Source organism: Vicia villosa, linkage group LG4, assembly GCF_029867415.1.
Source record: "Vicia villosa cultivar HV-30 ecotype Madison, WI linkage group LG4, Vvil1.0, whole genome shotgun sequence".
Taxonomy (NCBI): Eukaryota; Viridiplantae; Streptophyta; class Magnoliopsida; order Fabales; family Fabaceae; genus Vicia; species Vicia villosa.
The window spans coordinates 154,629,853-154,654,237 of NC_081183.1; the positions used below are offsets into that span (position 1 = coordinate 154,629,853).

Here is a 24,385-nt window from a genome sequence, read left to right on the forward strand (position 1 = left end):
TATATAATAGTTATTATATATTAATTATAAATATATTTATATAATAATTATAAAAATTTAAAAAAATGAGTGTTTTAACTTATAATAATAATTATATTTTTATATATTATATATTTATATATTTCACTTACAAAATTAAAAATTATTATTATATATTTATATATTTCTATTCTGATTCATAGTTAAAAATGAGTTATAATTTTTTATTTAGTTTAAAAAAATTAAAAAAAGATTTTGTCTTAATTTTATTTAATAAAATTTTTATATTTAACTCTATATAATTCAAAATTTATTTATAAAATTAAAATGTTTTTGATTTATATAAGTTATTAAATTAATTTTTAAGTTTAAAATTGTTTAGTAAATTTTGATTCTCCTTGATTTTATTGATTCACCTTCATTTTATTGATTTACCTTGATTTTATATTTATTAATTGTATTGATTCACCTTGATTTTAATTTTTTAATAATTATTGAATTCTTTCGGAAGTGTATATCGAAACATTCCAAGACCAATTTGGTCTTGAAATATTTCGAAAATGCATCTCCGAAAACGAAAACTCAAAAAGGGGTGTTTTCGGAAATGCATTTCCGAAAACTTAAAAAAGGGTGTTTTCGAAAATACATCTCCGAAAACACATTTTTTTTCCGTGTTTTCGGAAGTGCATTTCCAAAAACATTTTTTTTTAATAAAAGTATGTTTTCGGAAATGTATTTCCGAAACAACGAGTATTTTGATAAATTCGGCCAGAGGTGACTAATAATTAGAAAAACTGTTTTTTCTTTGAATTTTTTCATAAATTCTAGAACCTTAATCCTCATTTGCATCCTAATTCCCCGAATCACAACTATGGGTTAACCTAAATCTGTGTGAAACCAACGAAATTCATACTATATTCACATCTATTTTTATTTCATTCACAGACCTCAATCTTCCTCTTAATCGTCTCAAATTTCGGGTTTGCTTTCAAGTCCTTCCTTTTTTGATGTTGGATCAACTTTTATGTTAGTGTTTATGGTTTATATGAACTTCATTTTGCAGTTATTGTTATTATTACTGTGATTTTTGTGCATGGGTTTGATTTTCTCAGTGATTGCTAATTTGGGTTTTTCTCCACTAATTTTTTTTACCGTATGAAACCCTTAATTTGTACATAGATGAACTTTTCTGATTTGTTGGTTTATACTCTGTCTATAGTCTGTGCATTAACATGAATCGAATTGTATGGATCAATTGATAACAATAATTGTATTGTTTTTCTTTTTGGCATTCTGTTCATATAGGTTTGAAGTTAACATAAATAAACTAGTACATGTCTAGGAATGTCTGTATGTTTGTTTGCTAGTTCCCTCATTCTGCATGAAATCGGAATGGACACCTTGTTTGGGCAATTCAATAAATCATGAGCTGGGATTATATTCAAGTGCTTCTCTGTTACTGTATTGGAAGCAATTGATCGCCTAACACAGAAACATTTAATTAATTGTTCCTATGGTACTAGGACCCCTTTTAATATTTTCCAATTACTATACTTGCTGGAGTTCAGACTTGGCTTGCTCCTTCATAAATTACTGCTATAGCTGGTGGTGACTAGTGAATTGATTATTGGATTATTTCAGAAACATTTGCTCTTGGATAAAGGAATATATAATCTAACAAGGAAAGGTGGTATCTCTATGCATATAGCACGGTCTATTGTCTGTTACACAGAATATTTTCTGTTTATAATATGTTTGTTCTGTAAAATCTCTTTTAATTTATTCATTACGAGTATATAGATATAATTTTTAATATATTCATTACGAGTATATAGATATGATGAATGATGCTAAGAGAGATGTTGGAAGATTGGAGTCAACATGATAACAAGAAACAATAGCATCATTTGTTTATGTTGAATTGTATTAATTTGTACTTGTTATTTAAAACTATTATACTTTTGATATTGAAGTTATTTTGATCTAGGAGTTGTGGTGTTTTTCTCAATTTTGAAAAAAATTAGTTTGTTGAAATGTCTATCTACTGAAATGTCTAGCTAGAACTTGGATACACTTTGAAATAGAATGAATTTTATGGAAAATAGATTAAAGCAAAAAAGATTGGATAAAGAAAAAAGCGGCGATATAACTGGTTTTGAGAGAAACGGTTTTAGAAATGGTTCAAATAAAAAATAATCAGTTTTAAAACAGGTTGAGATAAACCGGTTTTAGAACTGGTTCAAATAGAAAACCAGTTTTAGAACCGGTTAAAATATAAAAAAACTGGTTTTTGGTAGAAACCGCTTTTGACCGAACCGGTCCAAATATAAACTGATTTTGGAAAATAAACCGGTTTTTATGACACAATTCTAAGAACCGAGCCATATATGGTCCAATTCGGGTTGGTTTAAGAACCATGTACACCCCTACTATATGTTATCCCACAATCCCATACTTGAGGCCGGCTGCTCCGTGTCGCTATCTGGGACTGGCTGGCTACTCTGGTATGTAAGATATATCCTTTTTATGGGATTGATTTATGGTGGCTTAATTTTGTTTGCAGTTAACAAAAGGACCACTTCCAGATCTAGAAGAGAACAAATTTGGTAAAGTGGTGCAAGGATAACTGAACTAAAGCATGGGATTTCAGATTTTGAACTTTTTAAAGCCCTCCATGAAAGTGCTGGTGGTGATATTAATACTGATATTTCTGACAAACATCAACCATTCTGTAGCATACTCTTTTCCTTCATCCGAGACTACGATGCACACTAATAATTGGGCGGTTTTAGTCTGCACCTCTCGGTTTTGGTAAATTAAGTTTCATTCTTAATTAATAAGAAGAAATCACAACAATATCTTGGTTTTTTTGTACATCTCTTCATGGTTCTAAACTAGTATTATTTTGAATGATAAAACTCTTTTAAAGCTACCTAATATTTTGTTTTTGCCTTATTCTTTGTTGAAGTTGCTTGGGAACGAAAAACTGTAAATCAAAATAAGGATAGATAGTGAGAATGTGTTTTTCTTTTGTTGTTTTATAAGAACTTTTGCAAATCAGGATGGAGTATAGAGGGTATTTTAATTATTGAAGGTTTTGGTTTATGTCTCATGAATCTAAACCTTTACAACATGGTTAGTTTACTAAATGTGTTGTTTCCACATTTCAGGTTTAATTATCGACATATGGCCAATACTTTATCATTGTATAGGTAATTATACAAGTTTAGCCTTATTTTGAATGGTTGGAATTATGCTGGATAATGACTTATTGATCACTAGATTTTTATATTATATTATAGTATATTTCACATTCAGGACAGTTAAGCGACTAGGAATACCTGATGAGAGGATTATACTCATGCTAGCAGATGACATGGCATGCAATGCAAGAAACAAATACCCTGCCCAAGTTTTTAATAATGAAAACCATAAACTTAACCTGTACGGGGATAATGTCGAGGTAAGTTTCTAGGCATGCATTTTTGTCTAAATATTTTATTGAATATTGAGAAGATCTTTATTATTAGTTTCAGCTATTACTGGTTACAAACGTAACAGTTTTTGTTTTACAAATCACAAACACTACGCCTTTGTTAGTCTGACTTATATTCTCTCCTTATTAGAGAAGTTAGGCCAAATAGTATTTTCAAAGCGATCTAAAATATTAGGAAAATGCTCTTTAATTATTTTAGTGCTCTTGATATGTATTATCTTTCAGATGGTTTTTGACTGCAATTTCTCAGGTAGATTATCGTGGCTATGAAGTAAATGTGGAAAACTTTATGCGGGTACTAACAGGCCGTCATGAGGTTGCTGTTCCGAGGTCCAAACGACTACTTAGTGATGAAGGAAGTCATATTCTTTTATACATGACAGGGCATGGAGGTGATGAGTTTTTGAAGTTTCAGGACTCAGAAGAGCTTCAAAGTCACGATTTAGCTGATGTTGTGAAGCAAATGAAAGAGAAACACAGGTACACATTCTTATTCAATTGAGTTGTGATAGGAAAATGAGAAAGCAATGAGAACTGTGTCAATCTGTAAAGTGCATAGATGTACAGTCGACAAGACACATGCTAGTAAATAATATCCAAATTATAAGAAATTCTGACTTAAAAATATAATTATCACTTGGTTAGTGTTATACCGCTCAATAACTTTTTACCAGATACATATTTAAAAAATCTACCACTTGATTGAATGTTTATATCATATAGATAATCTTGTTAAATGTTTAGGTAAAAATTAAATTAGTTGATGTTATTGAGGTGCATCAAGAATGACATCGTAAGTGCATTTATGAAATGACATTAAACTAGATGCATTTCAATGACATAAAGTAAATCTAAGTTGCAGGCAATAGGTCAAAGAACTAATCTTTTCCCCTCATAATGGAAATTGTTAGGTTTAAGGAGCTACTGGTAATGGTGGACACCTGCCAAGCCTCTACTCTGTTCTCACAGGTCTGATTATGCTACTATCTGTTGGTATATGTTATTAGAAAACTCACATGTCAATCCTCATGAATTGACACAGCATAAACTTGGGCTATTCATTTTCATAGAATGAACACTACCATTCTAGAATTGGATTTTCCTGAGTTTTAATGCTCCCAATGTTTCTCGTTAGATGGTTTTTATTGATTAATGTCATATGGGGCTGTTATACAATTTATTTGGGGCTATAAGCAAGTCCATTATCAAATATTTACCTTATGCATAAATGATAGTTACTTTGCTCTTAGTCATGAGCATACCTATAGCAATTAGATAGTCACAGCAAAAGGAGATTTGTAAATGTCCTATACCATATGGTTTTGGCTTTATCTTCACTATAAATATATACCTGTAGAACTCGTTATATAACATATTTTCCTCTGTTACCAGCCATGTTGTTTCATAATTGTTCTCCTGAAATTTATAATTGCCTACAGTGAAGTAACAAGGTATTTTTTGTTTTGCTGATTATTCTCTCTAAGTTTTGTTGCTTATGAGGCTCTCCTTTTTTCTTATCTTGACAGTTTCATTCACCTGACGTTTTGGCAATTGGAAGTAGCATGAAAGGACAGAACTCATATTCACATCACTTGGACTCAGATGTATGTAAGAACATAATAGTTATTGTGGCGGTGGTGGTTATAGAAATATAGTGAGAGATTTAGTGAAGTTATGGGTTTTAGATATAAAAGGGAGAGAAATAATAAGTTTGCATATTATTGATAATTGTTTGATAGTAAGTTCATATTTTTATAATATTCTAACACTCCCCTCAAGCTAAAGCTTAATACACTTATACCCTTAAAAAAAGAAAACGCAACAACCAGGGCATGACCTGAGGTACATGATTCAACAAAATCCTTTTCTAGTAAACATCATAAGACGATAGATATAGTGGGTTGTTTACACCAGAACCTAGGTAACTGTGGCCTGAAACCGAAAACTGATGATATATATTGAACTGACAATAAAACCCGAGTCAGGCACTGGAAATATCCGCTGAACGCGCTACCAATAATGCATGTGGCTAGAGAAGACCAAGATGGAAAAATGAAAATTATTATTATATTACCAAACTTTTGGGAACTCGGCAGCAGAATAGCCACATGTAAGTTCATGGATTATTGAACCAAGCTAAAATACCATGTTAAAATTGTGGGTCTTAGATAAAAAGGGGAGAGAAACAGGACAAGTTTGAATATTATTGATAATACAATTTGATAGTTATAATATTCTAACAAGATTCATAAGAGAGAGATAGTAAAGAAAGAGATGAGGAATATGAATTGTTACTCTTCATTATTGAGAAAATGATACAAGGTATTTATAGATACATATAACTGGATCAGTTTCTTACTTACAAAACTCATTCTAACAGAATTTCACAGCTGCAACAGTATACTAATACTACACAATACTCTAGCAGTCCTCCACAAACTCAGGGCAGTGATAGTTCTGGACGCTGCTGTGCACAGTTTGTTTGGTTCCAAGATCTGAAAAATGAGTCTTGGTCTTGGACACAGGTTTAGTTAGTTTATCAGCAACTTGCTTTAGGAAAGGCACTTAAGTGACAACCAGGGACTTGTTCAGAAATTTTAACTTACAAAAAGATGTCCAGCTACATGAGTTTGGTCCTTGGGGGGGATTAGGTATTGTAACCTGCAGCTCTCATAAAAGAGACTGAACCCTAAAAATTTCAGTGGCAGCAAGTATGTACGGCCCTTGGTGGGATTAGGTATTAAAACCTGCAGCTCTCATAAAAGAGAATGAACCCAAAATTTTTCACAGGCAGCAAGTATGTACTCGGTTTCAGCAATTGATCTTGTAACCAGAGTTTGCCTTCTGAAGATATTAAATTCGGCCCAAAGGAAGTACCAGCACCAGATGTGGACCTCCTATCATCAACTTCAGAGGCCCAGTCTGCTTCAGGGAAAGTCAAGCATTAGAGGCTGGTTACAGAACGTGGCCAAAATCAGGTGAACCTTTGAGGTATTTCAAGATCCTTTTAACATAAGCCCATTGAGACTGCAAATATTGTGCTGTAAATTGGCACACCTTGTTTATAGGATAGCCAATTTCTGGTCTGGAGACTGTGACATACTTCAGAGGCAGCAAGTATATGGCAGGATCTTCAACATGATCAGACCTACATTTAGAAAGTTTAAGTTTCCCTGGAAGAGGTCTCGAAATATCTTTTGCAGTTATAGGGACATTTCAGCATTCGGCAGTAAGTCTCTTGCATATTTGAGTTGAGACAGAATTATAGACCCAGAGGAGGTGTGCTTTACTTGGATTCCATGAAAGTAATCCAAGTCTCCCAACTGTTTAAGAGAAAACACTTGAAAATCAATGTCTGTACTAAATGAAGGGAGTTTCCTTTGTGATAATATCTCCGTCCACATAAATTAAAAATAAAGATTCAACATCCATCTCTGTTATGCACCACTAAGGAGGGATCACATTTACTTTGGGAAAAAGTTGATAAAAATTTATGTTATAACATGTATGCTCCAGCTTGAGGAGGAGTGTTAGGCAGTGCTACTATTCCTTAGCTGTACAGCATCCCTGATTCATGCTAACTAGGATCATGATTAAATAATATGAACAACTAAATTTGTCTTTAGAGGTATCTTGCTCCGTCCCGAATAATGATATGAACAACTAAAATTATATTTTTTATTTTTTTGCATATATGCAGGTGGGTGTTTCAGTTGTTGATCGCTTTACCTTCTACACTCTTGCCTTCTTTGAGAGGCTGAATATATATGACAATGCTTCATTGAGCAGGTACATGTAAAATATTTATAAGCTGCTTCATGTTTAGTATTTTATCCTTATTATCAAATGTCTATAAAGTAAGTTCCTCTTTTTGCATGTTCTTTTGATTGAATTTTACTTTCCAAATAGTTCTTGGAGTATGTTTCTTTGGCTTGTAACAGGCCTATCATTTGTTCATATTTTCTATCCTTAATATATGCATTAAACCATTACTCGCACATATTTATTAAGAAAGTTTAGTTTTGAAGTTATATTTGCAGTATATCAAGAAATGGAGCATCATCCTCTTTTGAAGGCTTGATTGTTTAATCATGCGTTTTTGTCCTTTCTTCGCAGTCTTTTCAACTCATATAACCCAAATTTGTTGATGTCAACTGCATATTACCGAATGGACCTGTATCAACGGCAGTTAGAGAAGGTAATAAAGTTATGCACATACTAAAAATCTTTTGCTCTTTTTTTTTTTTAAAATTTTTATTTTTTCTTTTTTGAAAATTTAAGCTTTAATTCTCTCCCTTTTTATTCAAAACACTATTTTCTTTAGCTATGGTTCGACCCTCCAATCTGTTTCCCTAACCCCTTTCAAAAGATTGTCTAAGGAATTCGAATTCAGAATTTGTCATTGCTCCCCAATGGATTCAACTATTTTACATGGAATTTGGTTTTACTTTAAACAAGAAATTCACTGTCAACATCCCCCAATCCATCACTGCCTTGCATGTGCAAACCAAACCTCTGGCTCAGCGAGCATTCTCGCCCCGTTCATCATATGCTATGTTTTTGTGCCATGTAAAGATTAATATCTGATGCACATTTATTAAATGATAATTATTGTTTGATGTAATATCTGCAGCTTGAACGCTTTGTTTGATTAAATTGATGAGTTCTTGTTCCATTACTTCTTTTTAGGTACACGTGACAAACTTTTTTGGCTCTGTGATGAAAATAATACGCACCGACTCAGCCTACAGGTCTCCGTCGAATAAAAAATTTAGCAAAGCGAAAATTAAAATGTCTTTGGACGAATCAACCTCAGACAATGGCAGAAGAATTTTGAGAAATTCTGATGATGAGGACCAATTTAATAAATTAAGTACAAAGGTGAATTGAACATATTCCCCAACAGAATTAGTATACACAATTTCATCTAAAGCTGTAACTCATGGATACTGGATTTTTACTATGCAGGAACATTTCCTTGGTGTTGGACAACTGTGGAATACTATTCTCAACAAATTGAATACTTTTGAAAGCATTGATGCTTTTGTTTGCTATGGCCTTGTTTCAATGCTTCCTCTGTTGATAGTTTCTACGTGGCTATCATCATAGATGACTACAGCAATACTCTTTGACAGCCACATGTTATGGCTGCTTGCAATGCAAGACAGTGGCTTATAGAACTTCATTCTGTTAGCCCTTGCTTTTTCCATGGTGGTGGAGTCGTGTTCTGCAGTTATGGTAACATAGATTCTTGACGGGTCATTGAATGGCAGAGAGGCAATTCTTAAAAATGTTCTAATTCTTGAAGTCTTTCAAAGACCAATTAAATATCTTAAGAGACAATCATTCTTTAATTTGTCTTCACAAGTTTTAGTACAATAGGTTCAAATATCTATTGTTGTCCAAATGAGTTTAGAAAGTAGGTTTAGATAGCTTAAAGTGTGGTTGTACAAATAGAAAGACGTGTGATCTTCCATGTGCTTATCTAATTTCAAAGAAGGTGAAATTTAAAAGCCCAATACGAATGGGTGAGGTTTACACTCACTGAAAAAGGACCCACTTTGATGATGATGGTGTGATGAAAGATAGTAACATATTGACAACTCAACGATGCAATTTTTATCATATTTTGAACATATTCACACACTTTTTCCAAATTCTCCTATTTCAAAAGCTCATAAAGTGTTTTCAAAGGTACTCGCATTAGCAAACCATCTCTTACACCACGTTTACAAAAAACTAAATATATCTAAGAGATTATGATTTTTATGCACAAATACATTGAACGAATTGTAAAGGTTGAGGGTGACGGTAATTGTGGTTATCAAGCTGTTTCTGCTTTGTTCTCTAAAAGAGATGAGAATGTTACAAGAAGAAGAAGACTTATAGTCTCATCAGTCGGGTTATATACAATTATGTCTAGAAGACTTAGATTCTTTATGTTAACTAACTCTCGCATAAAGGACTTAGTGTTTCTTCAGTTGGATTACGCATTGCTATGGCTAAAGAACCCAGATTTCCTAGGGTAGCTTAGACTTCACGAGAGGAAGAACCAATTCCCAGGATATTCCCATAAGTCGTGATTTAAACACTTTGTCTTCTACCAAAAGACTTATGCTTGAGGTACTATGTAGTGTTATATTTGCAAACGACCTCTCATAGGGAGATGTAATTAGACCGTCCTAGAAGAGGCGACAATATAATGTCGCCCAACAGGATGTATCACCTTGCCATGTGGTTTTTCTATAGCCCCGTCGTGGGAAATGTGAGACAAGATACTTCTTTGACAGATAGAAAGTCGCGATCATTAACTGATCCACGTCTCCCTTCGAAATAAGGATTCAACGATTAATTATTGACTGAGTGGGCGAGACCCCTTTCCAAGAAAATCCTAGGCCATAGAGGCCTCTATAAATACGCCTCCTCTCAAGAAGAGAAAGACATATCCTAAGTGATACTCATTCTCTACACCATAAAGAGCCCAACGCTAACTACAGTCTTCACACACGATTGCCTATAACTATATGTTTGCTACAAAGTATCACCACTCATCATGAGAGCCTCTCACCTCACATGAGTAGGTCTCCTAAACTACCTCAAAACACCACCGTATAAGACTTCTCACCATCGTGAGAAAACCCTGACCATCATATCGTGTTATTAACCTACTAAGACATCTGAGTTTCAATTCCCTTGTAGGGGGAACATGCACACCTATACTTTTTGACGTGTAAAAACATTCAACAAAAAATGTTATACTTTTTGCAAACATGTTTAGTAAAAATTAAAGTTATAGATCATGTTTAAACAAATAAATGCAAATAATGTTTAGGCAATTTCATTAGAAATTTTACATAAAGAGTTCTCATAATATCATTAAAATAAACTAACCTATAAACACAAATTTCAAAACCTGGTAATAACTTAAAAGCATAAATATAACATAAAGCATGTAAAACCAATTAAAATAAACAAAAAAAAATCATAAATAAAAAAGATAAGCAAATACAAATAAACATTTAAAAAACATGGAAACTATCCATGAGACAACATAAACACCAAAGAAACAAACAAAGTAAATCAACTCAGATGTAAAAGACTTAAATAAAAATATAGTTTGATTATCCTGCTTAGAGTACTTTTCAATAATTTATATCCTTCCTCTACCATTTTCTCATCGACATCATGTATTCCATCTAGTCTTTCATGTTGAGCCTGGTCCCTTGGTAAAAAGGACCATTCCCAAACCATGCAGAAAGTGCGTCAAATGACATTGGGTCCATTACTTTATTTGAATAAGGGCTAGAGTTATATAACTGCAACCAGTGTATGGATTTATTCAATGATGTCATTACCTTTTGTTGGGCATCCGTTTGTACCAATCGTGAGTAAAGTAATCCATAATGTTGGAGTTCATGGAAGAAAGATATGTAGATAATGGTACATATTAGGTGTGTGTATCTTCGCGATTTCTTATTTTTCGACAATATTTATCCATGAATTCATCATCAATGTCTGGACAGATGAGATAGAGAGTCGAATTAGTTATTGGACATTTGACACGCTTAAATAATTTCATGAGTAATCTTGGGAACGTGAGGACCGATTTTTCTCTAAAGGAGGGATATTCCAAATTCGATAGGGGATGATTTTGGCCAATTCTATTTTTTACTTCTTTCATTATAAACCAAATTAGTTTAGCTACATCTATGGTAATACTGAAAATGTGACTTTTTTTAAATGATGTTGTGCAAATTTAGTATTGTCCATAATTGTAATTCAAGCTCCAAGCGTTGTCTTAGGAATTAAATCATACTATTGCGGGAATTTCTCATATATATTTTCCCTTGTTTACAAATACGCCCTTGTGATTTCATCAAAGTACCGGTTGATGGTGAACATTTTTTTTTGAAAATCAACAAGCTCTCCTTTTGGGTTTTGAAATGGTTTATCGAAATATGAGTTTAGGGTTATTATTCACATGGAACTTTGACTTATGTAACCATAAATTATTGCTCAAACGATTCCTCCTTTGTTGAAAAGGAATTTACATAGAATTCTCGTATCAATTTAATGTTTTAATGTGAATCAGGGTGTGCTACTTTTCATTAATCGTGAGCATCAACTGTCGTAACCAAACTGTCATACTTGTCCTCATGATAAAAAAAGACTCATCTATTATAGACCTAATGAGTCTTGATAACAAACTTAACTTGGATGAGATACTGAGTTCCAATAATTTGTCATTCGTTAGGGTGATACATGTAAACACTCTAACACGCAAGTTAGTGACTAAATAAGGAAGAGAGAACGTGTACCTCAATCACGATATTTATCCTCCTTTGATAGTGGATTCTAAGAAATCAAGGATCCATAACATTCATCGTTGGGAAGGTGTTATAGTATTACTTGTTATATCATCGAACAACTTTTGTCAATCATGAACTTTGATTAAGTGTATCCCTAGGGAGAAACATAAAATGTTCCCATGGTCTTACACCCCTCTCGCCTAGCCTACCGCCCCCTTTGATCCCTTGATCCAACCGTCCAAAGGCTCAGTGTTGAGATTGAATCATCTTTAGCATAAGGAAAAACCTTATTGGGCCCATGTTATATTGGAGGTCGGCCTATGTAGGAACATTTTCTCCCTAAGCCTGGTTTGATGAAACCGTGACATGACTTATGAGGTAATTCCAGGTTGGTGACAATACTATTGGATGTTTTATACAACATTAACTTGTCTCATCACTTTTTATTTTATATTTTCACGTTCCTTTGTTAGGAAACAATGAGGTTTCTTGGAATAAGTTGCCTTAATTTCCTAACACATTTCAATCTATAACATTTAGCACGGTGTCTTATTGCTAGACCTAATATGATAATTTCCTAGGAGCTGCCATTGTAATTATTATTCTAATGATGTTATTATTGAAGATGTGTTCTTCATTTAATGGTTGCCATGCGACTCTTCACTTCTAATGCTTTTAGATCATGGGATTTTGTTTTTTAGTCATTTTCCCCTAAGGAGCAACACATGTAAATATCTAAATGTTCTACATTTGTTTTATTTCTTTTGATCTTTTCATGCAATTGTCATATAATGCTAGAAGTGTTCTTGCTTTTCTATTATTGATATACTTTTACTTCTTACGCAACTATCTACACGCTCCTATAGTGGAGAATACAAACACCATTTGTATTCTTGGGTAAATGATGTTTCAATATGTTGACACACAATCCATGTTTTTGGCCCTATTTAGGACGACACCAAAGGTTTGTTGGGTGTGTGTTGATGACCTTTTATTTCCTTATTTTTCCTTGTGTTTTAAATTTTTAGTAAATCATTATTCTTCTTTTTCTTTCTATAGATAACATGTCCAATGAAGAAATGCTCAAAGCTTAGAAGAAGTCTCGGCCCAAGCTCTAGCTAAGGCTGCTATAGCAAAGACTACCTTGGATGTCTCAATGAATGAAGATGTAGGGAGCCCTTCAGTCATAACCTCAAGTATGAAGACATCTTATTCACTAAATGTTTGTTCTTTCTTTTTGGAAAGGAAAAACTCAGCTCTTGAAGGATATAAGGAAGGAAAGTTCTTGTCGGTATTGGGTAATCATCTACCAATTTCTTCAGATGAACTCTTCGAGTTGATCCTTGACATGGATCACAATTATTAGCTAAGATGGGACCCTTTGGGTGTATGTTCTATATTTGTCAAGGGCGAGTACCTTAAATAGCTATATGCTTACCATAGACTAAGATTTTCGTATCCAAAGCTAAAACTTTAGATAAAGAGTTGAGCGTGATCTACTAGTCAAAGACGCTTTAAGGGCTGAGTTGAAGACTTCAAAAGATATTTGAAGACAAAAAAGATGATACGAAGACAACTCAAGAAGCTTTCAAAGGAGAAAAGAATAGAGTTTCTTTTTAATTTTATTCCAAATCATCAAGTTTAAGTGAGTTAGACTCAGGTCAATGTTTTGAAAGTTGAACCCGTAATATTTCAACTTATGAGTGAATTTTTTACCAACAACTAAGCGAATCTAACTTGGCTCTTAAATAACAATTTATTAATTATTAATAAATAGGGAAAAGCTAACATGTGTCCCAAAGACACAAGTTAATGAGATATTTATAGAAATATTTTCTTGGAACGCGTGCATTCAATGTATCGAAACTTTAAATATGACTTTATATTTAATTACATTTAACTTTTTCTATTTATAGTATCCTTAATATGTGCCCTTGGGCACAGGTTAGCATGACCCTAATAAATAAACTCAAAATTTAAATCAATTTATCTAACCAAATTTAAAGATATCAAATAAATCTTTTTTTGCCTTCCAAAACTAAACACTTGGCAAAGGAAAACTCCCTTGTTTCGTTGAAACGCGTGTTCCACAAACGCTAAATAAACAAACCCCGCTTTTAATCTCTAACTCTCTTGCTGCTGATTGTATGGTCTGAAAGAACCAATGGCTACTGCGAAGATAGGACTCGGAGTGGCCACTCTTCCCACTCACCGAGTCACCACTGCCGCCGCTCTTTCCTCCCTCGCAAGTCCCCCGCCTCACCGTTTCATCTTCATCAATTCCCGCCGCTCCCTCCGAACTCGTCTTCCTTCTCTCACACTCCGAGCCTCTTCCGACACTTCCTCCACCTCCTCCTCTGTAACCGCCTCACCAGGTTAATCACTTGCTGTAATCACTCTCTCTTCGCTTTTGAATGACGATGGATTAATTAATGCAACTCTTACTCGAAATAGTGTTATCGGTGAATTCAATGCTTCCAAGGTTTCTCGTTTTGCGATGAATTGACTGTGGCGTTTTTTTCTTCTTATAGCAGGAAATGAAGTTGAGAATGTGGTAATTGTAGGTTCAGGCCCTGCAGGATACACAGCAGCTATATATGCTGCAAGAGCCAATTTGAAACCTGTAGTGTTTGAGGGTTACCAAATGGGAGGTGTTCCTGGGGGACAATTGATGACTACTACTGAAGTAGAGAATTTTCCTGGATTTCCAGATGGGATTACTGGACCTGATCTAATGGACCGGTACTGTATGCATGTTAATATGTTATAAACCAGTGTTAATTTGTAGTTTATAATATAAATTCCGGAGTTCAGAGATTTTCTACTTGTTTAGGATGCGACGGCAGGCTGAACGTTGGGGTGCAGAGTTGCATCATGAAGACGTTGAAGCTATTGATGTGAATACTAGTCCTTTTACTATCCAAAGCAGTGAACGTAAGGTGATATATTCATTAGCAGCAAGCTTATTTACAATTAAAATATCTTTCTAGTTGGGATTCTTTGGAAGAAAAGTTGATGCTATGTTGTTTATTACTTTTTCTTGGTTACGTTCAGGTTAAGAGCCATACTGTAATTTTTGCTACTGGAGCAACTGCAAAACGACTTAGGCTACCCAGAGAAGATGAATTTTGGAGTCGAGGAATTAGTGCTTGTGCAATTTGTGATGGAGCATCGCCTCTCTTTAAGGGTCAAATTCTTGCTGTTGTTGGAGGGGGGGATACAGCTACAGAGGAAGCGTTGTACTTGACAAAATATGCTCGCCATGTTCACTTACTTGTACGCCGGGATCAACTAAGGGCTTCTAAAGCCATGCAAGATAGGTGTGTCCGATTAATATTTCTTATCTCTCTTCTTGGTAGCTTACTAGTTATAATTTTGTAAAAGAATAACTACCTATGCAATGTATGTTAAAATTTACAGTGATCATACATGTGAATAATCTAATTTTAATCCTACTATTATAAAATATAATGTGAAGTATTCTTATATAATTACCAGCTCTTATACACTTAATAATGTTTCCATTTTAGTTTATCAACTCTGTCTCTTTCTCTCTCTCTGACATACACATTATTCCTATGAAAAATTGGAGTTTTATACAAACTTTGTCAGATTAATCTTGTAAAGGCACAAACCGTGGCAAGGGTTTCTACCCATTGAGCCTTGGACCTTCATATTTTTTTCGATGTCCTTTTTTTTTTCCTTTCTATTTCCACCTTATGTTTACTTGAGGCTATACAACTTGTAAAGTATTATTTTTCTTTTCTTTGTTTTTGCTTCATTTTGTAACATTGTTTTTTTTTTATCTTCTTTTTTTTTATTTTCATATGCATTATAGGTTTGACGGGTGGTCAGTATCTTTTACTATTTATTGATTTGTTAGGCATTATGTTTATATCAATAATTTGTATTGGTGATAACAACGGATATAATTAATTAGAAAAGTATTTCCTAGATTAAGGTTTCTTTGTGCTTTGGCTTTTAGTGTAGATGAAAAATTATATCTATCCTAATAACTTAACATGTTTGATCATAATTCTCTTCTCGCATGGCAAATCATGACCGTTCTCTTTCTGTATCCCCCAAAAGCGTGAGCTTGCTAAATATTTTACTGAATTCTTGTCTAAATTGTCATTTAATAGGGTGTCATGAACAACTGCTATGAGATTATTTATATCTGGATTCTGTTATATATTTAGCGAGCTAAAGTGTATATATCGTTTACTTTATACATTCTGAGTATTCTCTAGACTATACCCAACCAGTGCTTGGTTCTGTTAAATTCTGGTTTTGTAAAAGGGGAAAAAAGAGTTTTGCATTATGTACTACTACTTTTCTTATTTCTTGTCAGTCTGTCGTGGAGTTTTCTATTTGGACTTCTTTAAGGCGGTGGATTATCTACTAATGAACATTTTGTATGTGAGTTTTCAACTCCTGAATGTTTGTTTAACAGGTTGATTATCACGAATGTTTCAGAGTGTATGACAATCCAAATGTCACCGTGCACTTCAATACAGAGGCTGTGGATATTGTAAGCAATACAAAAGGACAAATGTCTGGCATTTTAGTAAGAAAGCTGGATAGTGGGGAGGAGTCTGTGCTCGAGGCCAAAGGACTATTCTACGGCATAGGCCATTCGCCAAATACCCAACTGTTGAAAGGCCAAGTTGAACTTGACCAGTCTGGCTACTTACTTGTTCAAGAGGGCACTGCAAAAACTTCAGTTGAAGGTTTATTTGCTGCAGGAGATGTTCAGGTAACCTATTGGATGTTTTTTTGATAACATACTTGATTGTCATGAGTTATGAAGAAAGTCTATGTTCGGAACAGTAAGAGGGAGTAGAAACAACAATTATTTCCTCCGTCCCACAATAGCTGTTACAATTAATCATTTTACACATTAAGAAAAGTTGGTAAATGAAAGAGAGAATAAGGATTTTATTAGTTTACCCATGTTAGCCACTGGTGTATTTCCATTATCTCCTAAATGTAAAGCGTAGAATAGTAACCTCGTAGTGGTATACATAATATTAATTAGAGGGTACAATTGAAAAAATTTAATTAAAGTTACATCGAAAACTAAAGCCGGTGCTATTTTTAGGGCAATTTTGTGTGCAAATGTGATTGTTTATGAGACAGGGAATAATACAAAACAGAATAACCATAGTAACTTTTTAGTTGGTCGTTACACTTGTACATAGTAAGTAGTCGTAAAACTGTCAGGGAGAGACATCGGAGGTTACGGGAGGAGATTGTCTCCCGTGAAATTCATGTGCAGTGAAATCCCATCCCTTCATTCTTTTCAATTCAGTACAATTAAAGTATTTTTAAAAAGAATTATTGGTGAGGATGTCCACTTCATTCCCTCCAGTGAAATCTTCATGGGAGACAATCCTAATCCGGAGGTTACCAATTGTTTTACAAGAAAGATAGAAAGGAGATTCCAAATCTCTCGAATGTTTGAGAAAGGGGGGTTTTACCTTATAATTTTTATTCTGCAATGCTATTGATCTCTGTTCAATATCACATTGGTATGATTTCAGAGAATGTGTGTATTATCAATACAGATTTGGTTCCTTCACTCATTCATTGTAGTTCTTTACGGTTCTATTGCTATACTACAGTGTCTTCTTTGTTTTCCAAATTTGCTATTTATTTAGGATTGACTATGTTTCCATATAAAAAGGGATTAGTGTTAAGTAATCTGTATCAAGCCAACATGAAGTTATTTTTCAATAATAACATTCAAAGTCCTTATTATATTTTCTCTTCCTTTTATCTAAAATTTGGCACCTTCAACCTGGTATCTAGAGCTTGTTTTGATTCTCTTACCTGTCTCATCACTATTCTGCCGCCGATTATCAAAAGTTTAGGAGTGAAATAAAAGTTCCATCTTTCCTAACTTGGTCTTCTCGTTTGACTGATCATGACTTCATTGTTCAATATTATCAAAATCGACCTTGGCAGATGGCTGAATTTTTACAGACCGTCTTACAATGGCGATGGCATATTGGTATTGCATCGTAGGACAATGACGTCCGCAATAAAGTTTGCAGCTATGGCGGGAGATTCCTAAAATATTGAAGAAAACACGAGTTGGATGTGTGATTCAACCGGAATATGACCCAAATGAGTTAAAACTCAAAAAACAAAAATAAATTCTTGAGTTGCCACTTTTACTGTTTGTTTTACCTCAGCCCTCTTCTCTGCTTGTCAAAGATTCAATCTCTACATGTCCGCCGATGAACTTCACCTCTGGCAACCCCACCCATAGAGAAGACCCATCTTGTGAAGCACTTGTCTTTTTTCTTCAGTTTTGTTAAAATTTTTGTAATATTTTTTCTTTCTCCTATTTCTGTACCATCATCTCTGTTCAAATATTCATTTTTTCTTAATTTTCTAAGTTTTCCTTGGCTAGTCTATTGGTTGTTAATTCGTTTATTTCTTTATTTGCTTCATTTTATTTAAATTGTTTTTGTAATTCCTTTTATCTAATACAATATGTTTTCCTTGTTCTTTTTTTGCGTTTATTTCTTCATTTTTTAATTTCTTTTTATGTAAACATTTTTTGTGCATTGTGCTTCTGCCATACGCTATCCACCATATTTATATGGCAGATTTTGTCTCTCCTCCATCGACAACACTGATGTTGTTACAACCTCAATTTTGCGCTCCTTTGGTTGATGCCTTTTAATAGATTTTTTTTAGGCACGTTTTTTTGTCTGCTTCTTCGATGCTTTGGCCCCAGCATTTGTCCCAGATGCATTGACTTCGTCTTCAACATAAATGCAGTCTGGCCTCATTTTTGTCTCAGATACTCTAGCCTCAACTTTCGCCCAAGATGCACTGTACCCATCATGATCCCAGGTGCCCCGGCCTTGTCTGTCACAGAAGCAATTCTTAAACTTATTTACAGATTAAATATTCTAGGTCTCTGATACTATTGGTTTAAAGCTTCCGGATGCTGTTTAGAGAAGGCTGAAGCTGGCTTGTTCTATTGCTTGCCATAAAATTTCTTAGGCTGATGATCATTCCATCTGTCTGGCTATGCTCTTTTATAACAGTTCTCTCTGACTATGCTCATTTTAAGGAAGAGGTGCAAAAGTAGAGCACCAGTTGACCAACTTCGTATTAGTATATATTATACCATTTCATTAACAGTCATAGCATGAATACATCATCTGATCTGCATAGCCAACTCCACCTAGTGAAATTAGGTTTTGCTATTATTTGTTGATAGAGCCTCTTAAAATTCTTGAAATGCCATTTTAGGTGACATAATTTGGAACCCTTCCCTTAAAATGATCACAATTGCTGTTGATAAGCACGCCACTCATATTTTGATTAATGATTGTGCAAATCTGTTGAGCCATTTAGCATCCAAATTTATTTTGTGTTCTGATATTACATTTTGTATGAAAAAAGGGGTTACTGTTGCTTAGGCGCCTTTGTTAAGGTTATTTCTTTTTATTTTCATAGGACCACGAATGGAGGCAAGCCGTAACTGCTGCTGGATCTGGATGCATTGCAGCTTTATCAGTTGAGAGATATCTCGTCAGCAGTGGTCTTCTTATAGAGTTCCATCAGGTATTTTGGTTCAAAGAACTCCAATCTTACATGCACTTATTTTTTTCGTCTGTATATAGCATTGTAGAATGAGTTGTTCACAGCACAGTTTCAATTTACTATATCTTTATTATTCATGTTCTTTATTTTTTTGGCTTTGAGCAATACTATGGGCTTCTCTCATCTCATCAACATGCAGTTAAATCATAATTTGGTGACATCATGTGGTGCTAAACAGGCACCGCGTTGCAGCGGCAGATTTAGACAGAGAAACACAGAAGCTAGAATGTGCACAGCACACACATTCATGTAAAAAAAAAATCAAGACAGACCACCTTTGGCATTTAAAAAGCTATGTAAAAACAATTTATATGGTTGGTTGGGCGTTTACTTTATCAAAATCACGTTAAAAAACCAAGTTAAACTAGAAGCTTACTTTTCTAGCTTCATAAAATCACATTAAAAAATGCATTGGGATGTGAAAATGGTGGCGGAAACGCTCATCCAAACATATGCTAACTGTATGTTGTTTTACTGAGTAATATGTTACCTATTACTCTTCAGGAATCAGGATATTTTTAAAGAAAGGACATAGTTTTGAGAAAATATGAAGAATGATATTCTAAACTATGATATTTATCTCGGGATATATACAATAATCATTTCCATATGGCCATAAGCTTTTAATTTATAGCTGGAAAAAAGCTGTTGGTAGTAAGTGTTAGTAAAATAGTAATGGGGAAGTGAGTGACTTTACTTTAAATCAGTTGATTCATTCATGCTGTATATTCCAATATGAATTCCACCCTTCCAATTTAATTCTTTTAACAGCCAAAACATGAAGAGGTTAAGAAGGAACTAACAGACAGGGATGTTCATGCGGGCTTTGACATTACACTTACAAAGCATAAGGGGCAGGTATGTATTCCTTATCGGGTGGTTATGCTAATGAGATTAAACTCTTAGCATATATTATCTCCAATAAGTTCCTTTTTTCATTTGATTCTTAGCATAGGATTGTATCATAATACATTTTTTTCCTGTATGATTTTCTCTTTACAGTATGCTCTGCGAAAATTGTATCATGATAGTCCAAGGCTTATATGTGTATTATACACGTCACCTACATGTGGTCCATGTCGGACACTGAAGCCAATCCTTAGTAAGGTATGTTAAAGAAGGAAGAATTTAATTTATGTTATGATCCTGAAGTTAGATATCATAGTACTCATGGACATGGTATTGCTAGTCAGTAACATGATACATGAGTAATTTCAAAGAATGAAGTATGAATACTCAATTGTCTTTTGTTATATGGCGGCGTGGGACAGAACCTTAATCTATTTTGAAGAAATGAACTATGCTGCGTGATGCAATTAGATATATGCTTGTCAGGATTATATGTAAACTAGTGCTGTGCAACACACATAAGTCGGCATGAGAATGTGGTCCGTATGCCACATTAATTAATTCTTATGAAATTGTTGAAAAAAATTATAGAACATGTTCTGAATTAAAGGCATCAGAGTAGTCATTCCTGGATAGTGGTGCGGAGTGGCCAACCCCAAAAGTGGGATAGCGGAATGACAACTCAATTTTATCATTTTTTGGACAAATTACGCATAGTAATTATAAACATATATTTAATGGAAATTAAACAAATAACTCAATTAAAAATATTCACAAATCAAAGCACACATGACTTTTGAAGTGCATAAAAGACTTGAAATGCATAAATGACTATGAAGGAAGGTTAAGGTTGAGTCTCAACTCAAATTTGATTGAAAAACCCAAAATTACCCTTATAACATTGTAAATTTAAGGGGTAATTTTGGTTTTTTAGAGGGGAAAAGGATAGGGGCCAGAAACCGCTCTGCTTTGCTGTCCCACAATTTTCCCTATAGTGGTCGCTATAGTGTTTTGCACTGCTTAGACACTCTTCCCATAGCGGCTGGCCTCCTCTTCGCTATAGTGGGATAGTACCGCTATTGGCCGCTATTGACTACTCTAATATGCATAATGAAGAAAAATACACTGTCACACTGTCATTGCATTCAAGCAAAATGCAAATAGTCACTAACAACTTCATAACATAAATTGTCTGATATGAATTGGATGATACCTTAGTGATGGAGATATTTTTCTTAAGGTCGGATAATTAAAAAGAAATGCCACAACAGAAACAACATTAACATTAACCATATACAGAATTTCAATAACAGAATATTCAGATTCTTTGTAATTGTTTCATAGCGTTGTCGGATTAAACTGAATTCCTCAGTATGAACAAGCTCTATATCTTCTGGGAGATACTTCAGAACCGAATCTTTTCTCTGGGAGGTTTGGAGTATTCATTTTCATGTAGATACATGTTTTGAACCCGGATGAAGAAATCATTACCACCCCCATACATCAGTCGCATCCAAGCACCCCATGGAAGGTCTTAGTGCACGAGGAGAATGTAGAGGCTGATCGAAACCCAGAAATAACAGTATGAATTAATGGAAGAAAAACCAGTATTCAAACGATAGATAGCGTGTATTGTTTCTGCGTGGAATTAGTATCCCTACCCAGAGCTCTTCTCCATAGATCAAAGCTCCTCTCTACCAATAACCAACTCCATGATTCTCCCAGATGTCTCATTATCCTCTTCTCGCCCTTTTATATCAGACTCCACTTCCTTTCTCTCAATAGCAAACACTGCCTACCTCCCTCCCTCTTACTGAACCCTTGGACATTTGGGCCTATATGTATAGATCAGGCACCTATCAATACCACCCCACTCAAAATTCTGCCTTGTCTTCAAGGCAGGAAAAAAAAATCTGCACTTTAACAGCTTCTGCCACTTCCCAACCCTCCCAGCAGAAGAAAGAGTGCTGCTGTTTGTTAATATTTGTTTCCTCCTACGTGACTTCTTCTGCTAATCACTCAATCAATATTCTACCACTGCGTTTAATCTTTCCACATTCAAGTACTACTTTATTTGGCTTAACAATAGATCTTGTTGTCACTGGTTGCTCAATCATGGAAGTAGAAAATGGAATTTCCAAAACATTTTCAATATGTACTTTTGTGTAAATCCTTCCATGTAAACCAAGTTCATAATTCAGTTTCAACCCAACCGTTTTGATTTCAGTAGCCTCTACTTTTGCAAAACCAAAAACATCTTTTAACTTCATGTTCGGCAACCTTGGTGGATTAGTTTACCAGTTCATCAGCAAAGATCTTGGCAAGGACTCCCCTATCCTTCAGTTCTTTCCTTAACTCAAAGTCTGATAACAAGGGATTCACTGTTTCTGTTAAGCTCCATTCCAAGGAATAATCCTCTTCTCTGTGCACCCTTCATGCTCAAGATTTGACATTTAAAACATGAACCTATACCTATCTGAATGTAATAACATGTATCTCAAATAAGAGAAAACGTTAGTGGTTATATATATGCATGACTTAGTAACTAAATGAAGCCACTTTTGCTTCCTTTTTTGATAGTATTCTAAATCTTAAATTGAACAGTATTGATGTTTTTCCAAACTTTTCCATGGCAGGTAATTGATGAATATGATCAGAGTGTACATTTTGTTGAAATTGATATAGAGGAAGATCCAGAAATAGCAGAAGCAGCTGGAATCATGGGTACTCCGTGCGTGCAGTTTTTTAAAAACAAGGAGAATCTTAAGTTAGTACTGCTTGATCTTTTCTCTTATACTTATCATTTATCATCTCCATTAAGATATATGGTTCAAGCATGAGTTTGTGTTTCCTCCAAGAAATAAACATAAACTGTTAATTCTTATCACTGTGGAAATACACACTAACTAAAGTTGCTAATTGCCTTATTTATTCTAAAGAGATTGAGAGGCCATTGTAACATGCTTCATGGATATTCTTGCTAGTCTTGACTGCTGATGATTTACATTAATTTTGCAGGACTGTTTCAGGCGTTAAAATGAAGAGAGAATACCGAGAATTCATCGAGGCAAATATATAGAAGTACATAAAAAAATTCGAGGGTGATAACCGAATTCCATGATTCAATTTTGTTTTCCAAATTGGCCAGCTGAATAGTGGTGTCAGTTTTGACAACTATTCCTTGAACTGAGCAGCATTTTCTTAGATTGTACATGTAGATACCAGTTATTGTTGTTGTAATTTTGATTGTTCTATATTACACTTTTCTATTTGAATCCAGCAAGTTCAACTACGAGCTTCTCGTTGACGACAATGCGGCGAGTGAAATGACTGTCATCATGTATCATCCAAGCTGAAATGACTGCTCATATTTATTATTTTTTCACACTTTAATTGGTAAGTTCATGTCAAATTTAGTGCAACCTATCCTAGACTTGTTTAGGCGAGCAAGAATTTGGCAATTCCAAGCTCCATTTCTTACTTTGGGTTAGCCTAGAATGGTTTTTGTACCAAACTACCTGCCAATTGATCATTATTATTTTGTGCAGATTATTAATGAAAATATGTACAAATAAAAGTATAATTTTTTTATTAAAAAAATTAAAGTAAATTATTACAAGAGCTTTTAATTTTTAATTAAACTTTTAAGTGAGAATAGTTTTAATTTAATGTAATGCTATTTTAAAAAATAAAATAAAAATGTCAATTATTACAATTGCTTTTAATTATTTATATTAATTAAATGTGATGATTATATTTTGAAATTATCAAAGCTGAACATACCTTGTGTATATAGAAAAATAAGTTAGACAATTTTTTAAAGAAAAACCTTGATATCATAAACGAAGTTCTGTTGAGAGAGCTATGAACATTTATACATGATAGCCTAATTATTTTTTGTTGTTGTGAAATAGAGTTATTTTTAGACATGTGAAATAGTTATTGTTATAGATATTTATTTTTTATGATTATATTTTGTATGTCAATTACAACATATATTTTTTGTTAAAGTTTAATATATACATATAACATATTTTTATCACATGTTAAATTAAAATCAAAGTTAAATAACAAAATATTGTTTAAATTTTCATACGTGTATGCAGTAAAGTATTGTTTAAATACC

The 24,385-nt window shown here is 33.9% G+C and overlaps 2 protein-coding genes across 11 annotated transcripts; both read left to right on the plus strand.

The window, feature by feature from the left end:
• Positions 1 to 750: 750 nt before the first annotated feature.
• Positions 751 to 9,289, plus strand: LOC131595594 (uncharacterized). Of its 9 annotated transcripts, none has more exons than XM_058867978.1 (12): positions 751 to 959; positions 1,503 to 1,666; positions 2,543 to 2,790; positions 3,150 to 3,191; positions 3,298 to 3,442; positions 3,726 to 3,955; positions 4,387 to 4,444; positions 5,002 to 5,079; positions 7,176 to 7,264; positions 7,592 to 7,673; positions 8,165 to 8,356; positions 8,444 to 9,286. In XM_058867978.1, the coding sequence occupies exons 3-12, from the start codon at positions 2,618 to 2,620 to the stop codon at positions 8,582 to 8,584; spliced, it is 1,230 nt and encodes a 409-aa protein (XP_058723961.1). In that variant the 5' UTR covers positions 751 to 959; positions 1,503 to 1,666; positions 2,543 to 2,617; the 3' UTR covers positions 8,585 to 9,286. The 9 variants fall into 9 exon arrangements, with proteins under 9 accessions (XP_058723961.1, XP_058723962.1, XP_058723963.1 ...); XM_058867979.1 differs by having other exon boundaries at positions 1,548 to 1,666; XM_058867980.1 differs by having other exon boundaries at positions 1,621 to 1,666.
• Positions 9,290 to 13,844: 4,555 nt separating this feature from the next.
• LOC131595596 (NADPH-dependent thioredoxin reductase 3) lies at positions 13,845 to 23,681 on the plus strand. Of its 2 annotated transcripts, none has more exons than XM_058867986.1 (10): positions 13,845 to 14,159; positions 14,316 to 14,526; positions 14,618 to 14,723; positions 14,839 to 15,104; positions 16,261 to 16,540; positions 19,264 to 19,371; positions 20,182 to 20,268; positions 20,413 to 20,517; positions 22,896 to 23,026; positions 23,278 to 23,681. In XM_058867986.1, exons 1-10 carry the CDS (start codon positions 13,949 to 13,951, stop codon positions 23,336 to 23,338), a joined length of 1,566 nt encoding a protein of 521 aa, XP_058723969.1. In that variant the 5' UTR covers positions 13,845 to 13,948; the 3' UTR covers positions 23,339 to 23,681. The 2 variants fall into 2 exon arrangements, with proteins under 2 accessions (XP_058723969.1, XP_058723971.1); XM_058867988.1 differs by having other exon boundaries at positions 13,846 to 14,159; positions 14,319 to 14,526.
• The last annotated feature ends 704 nt before the right edge of the window (positions 23,682 to 24,385 follow it).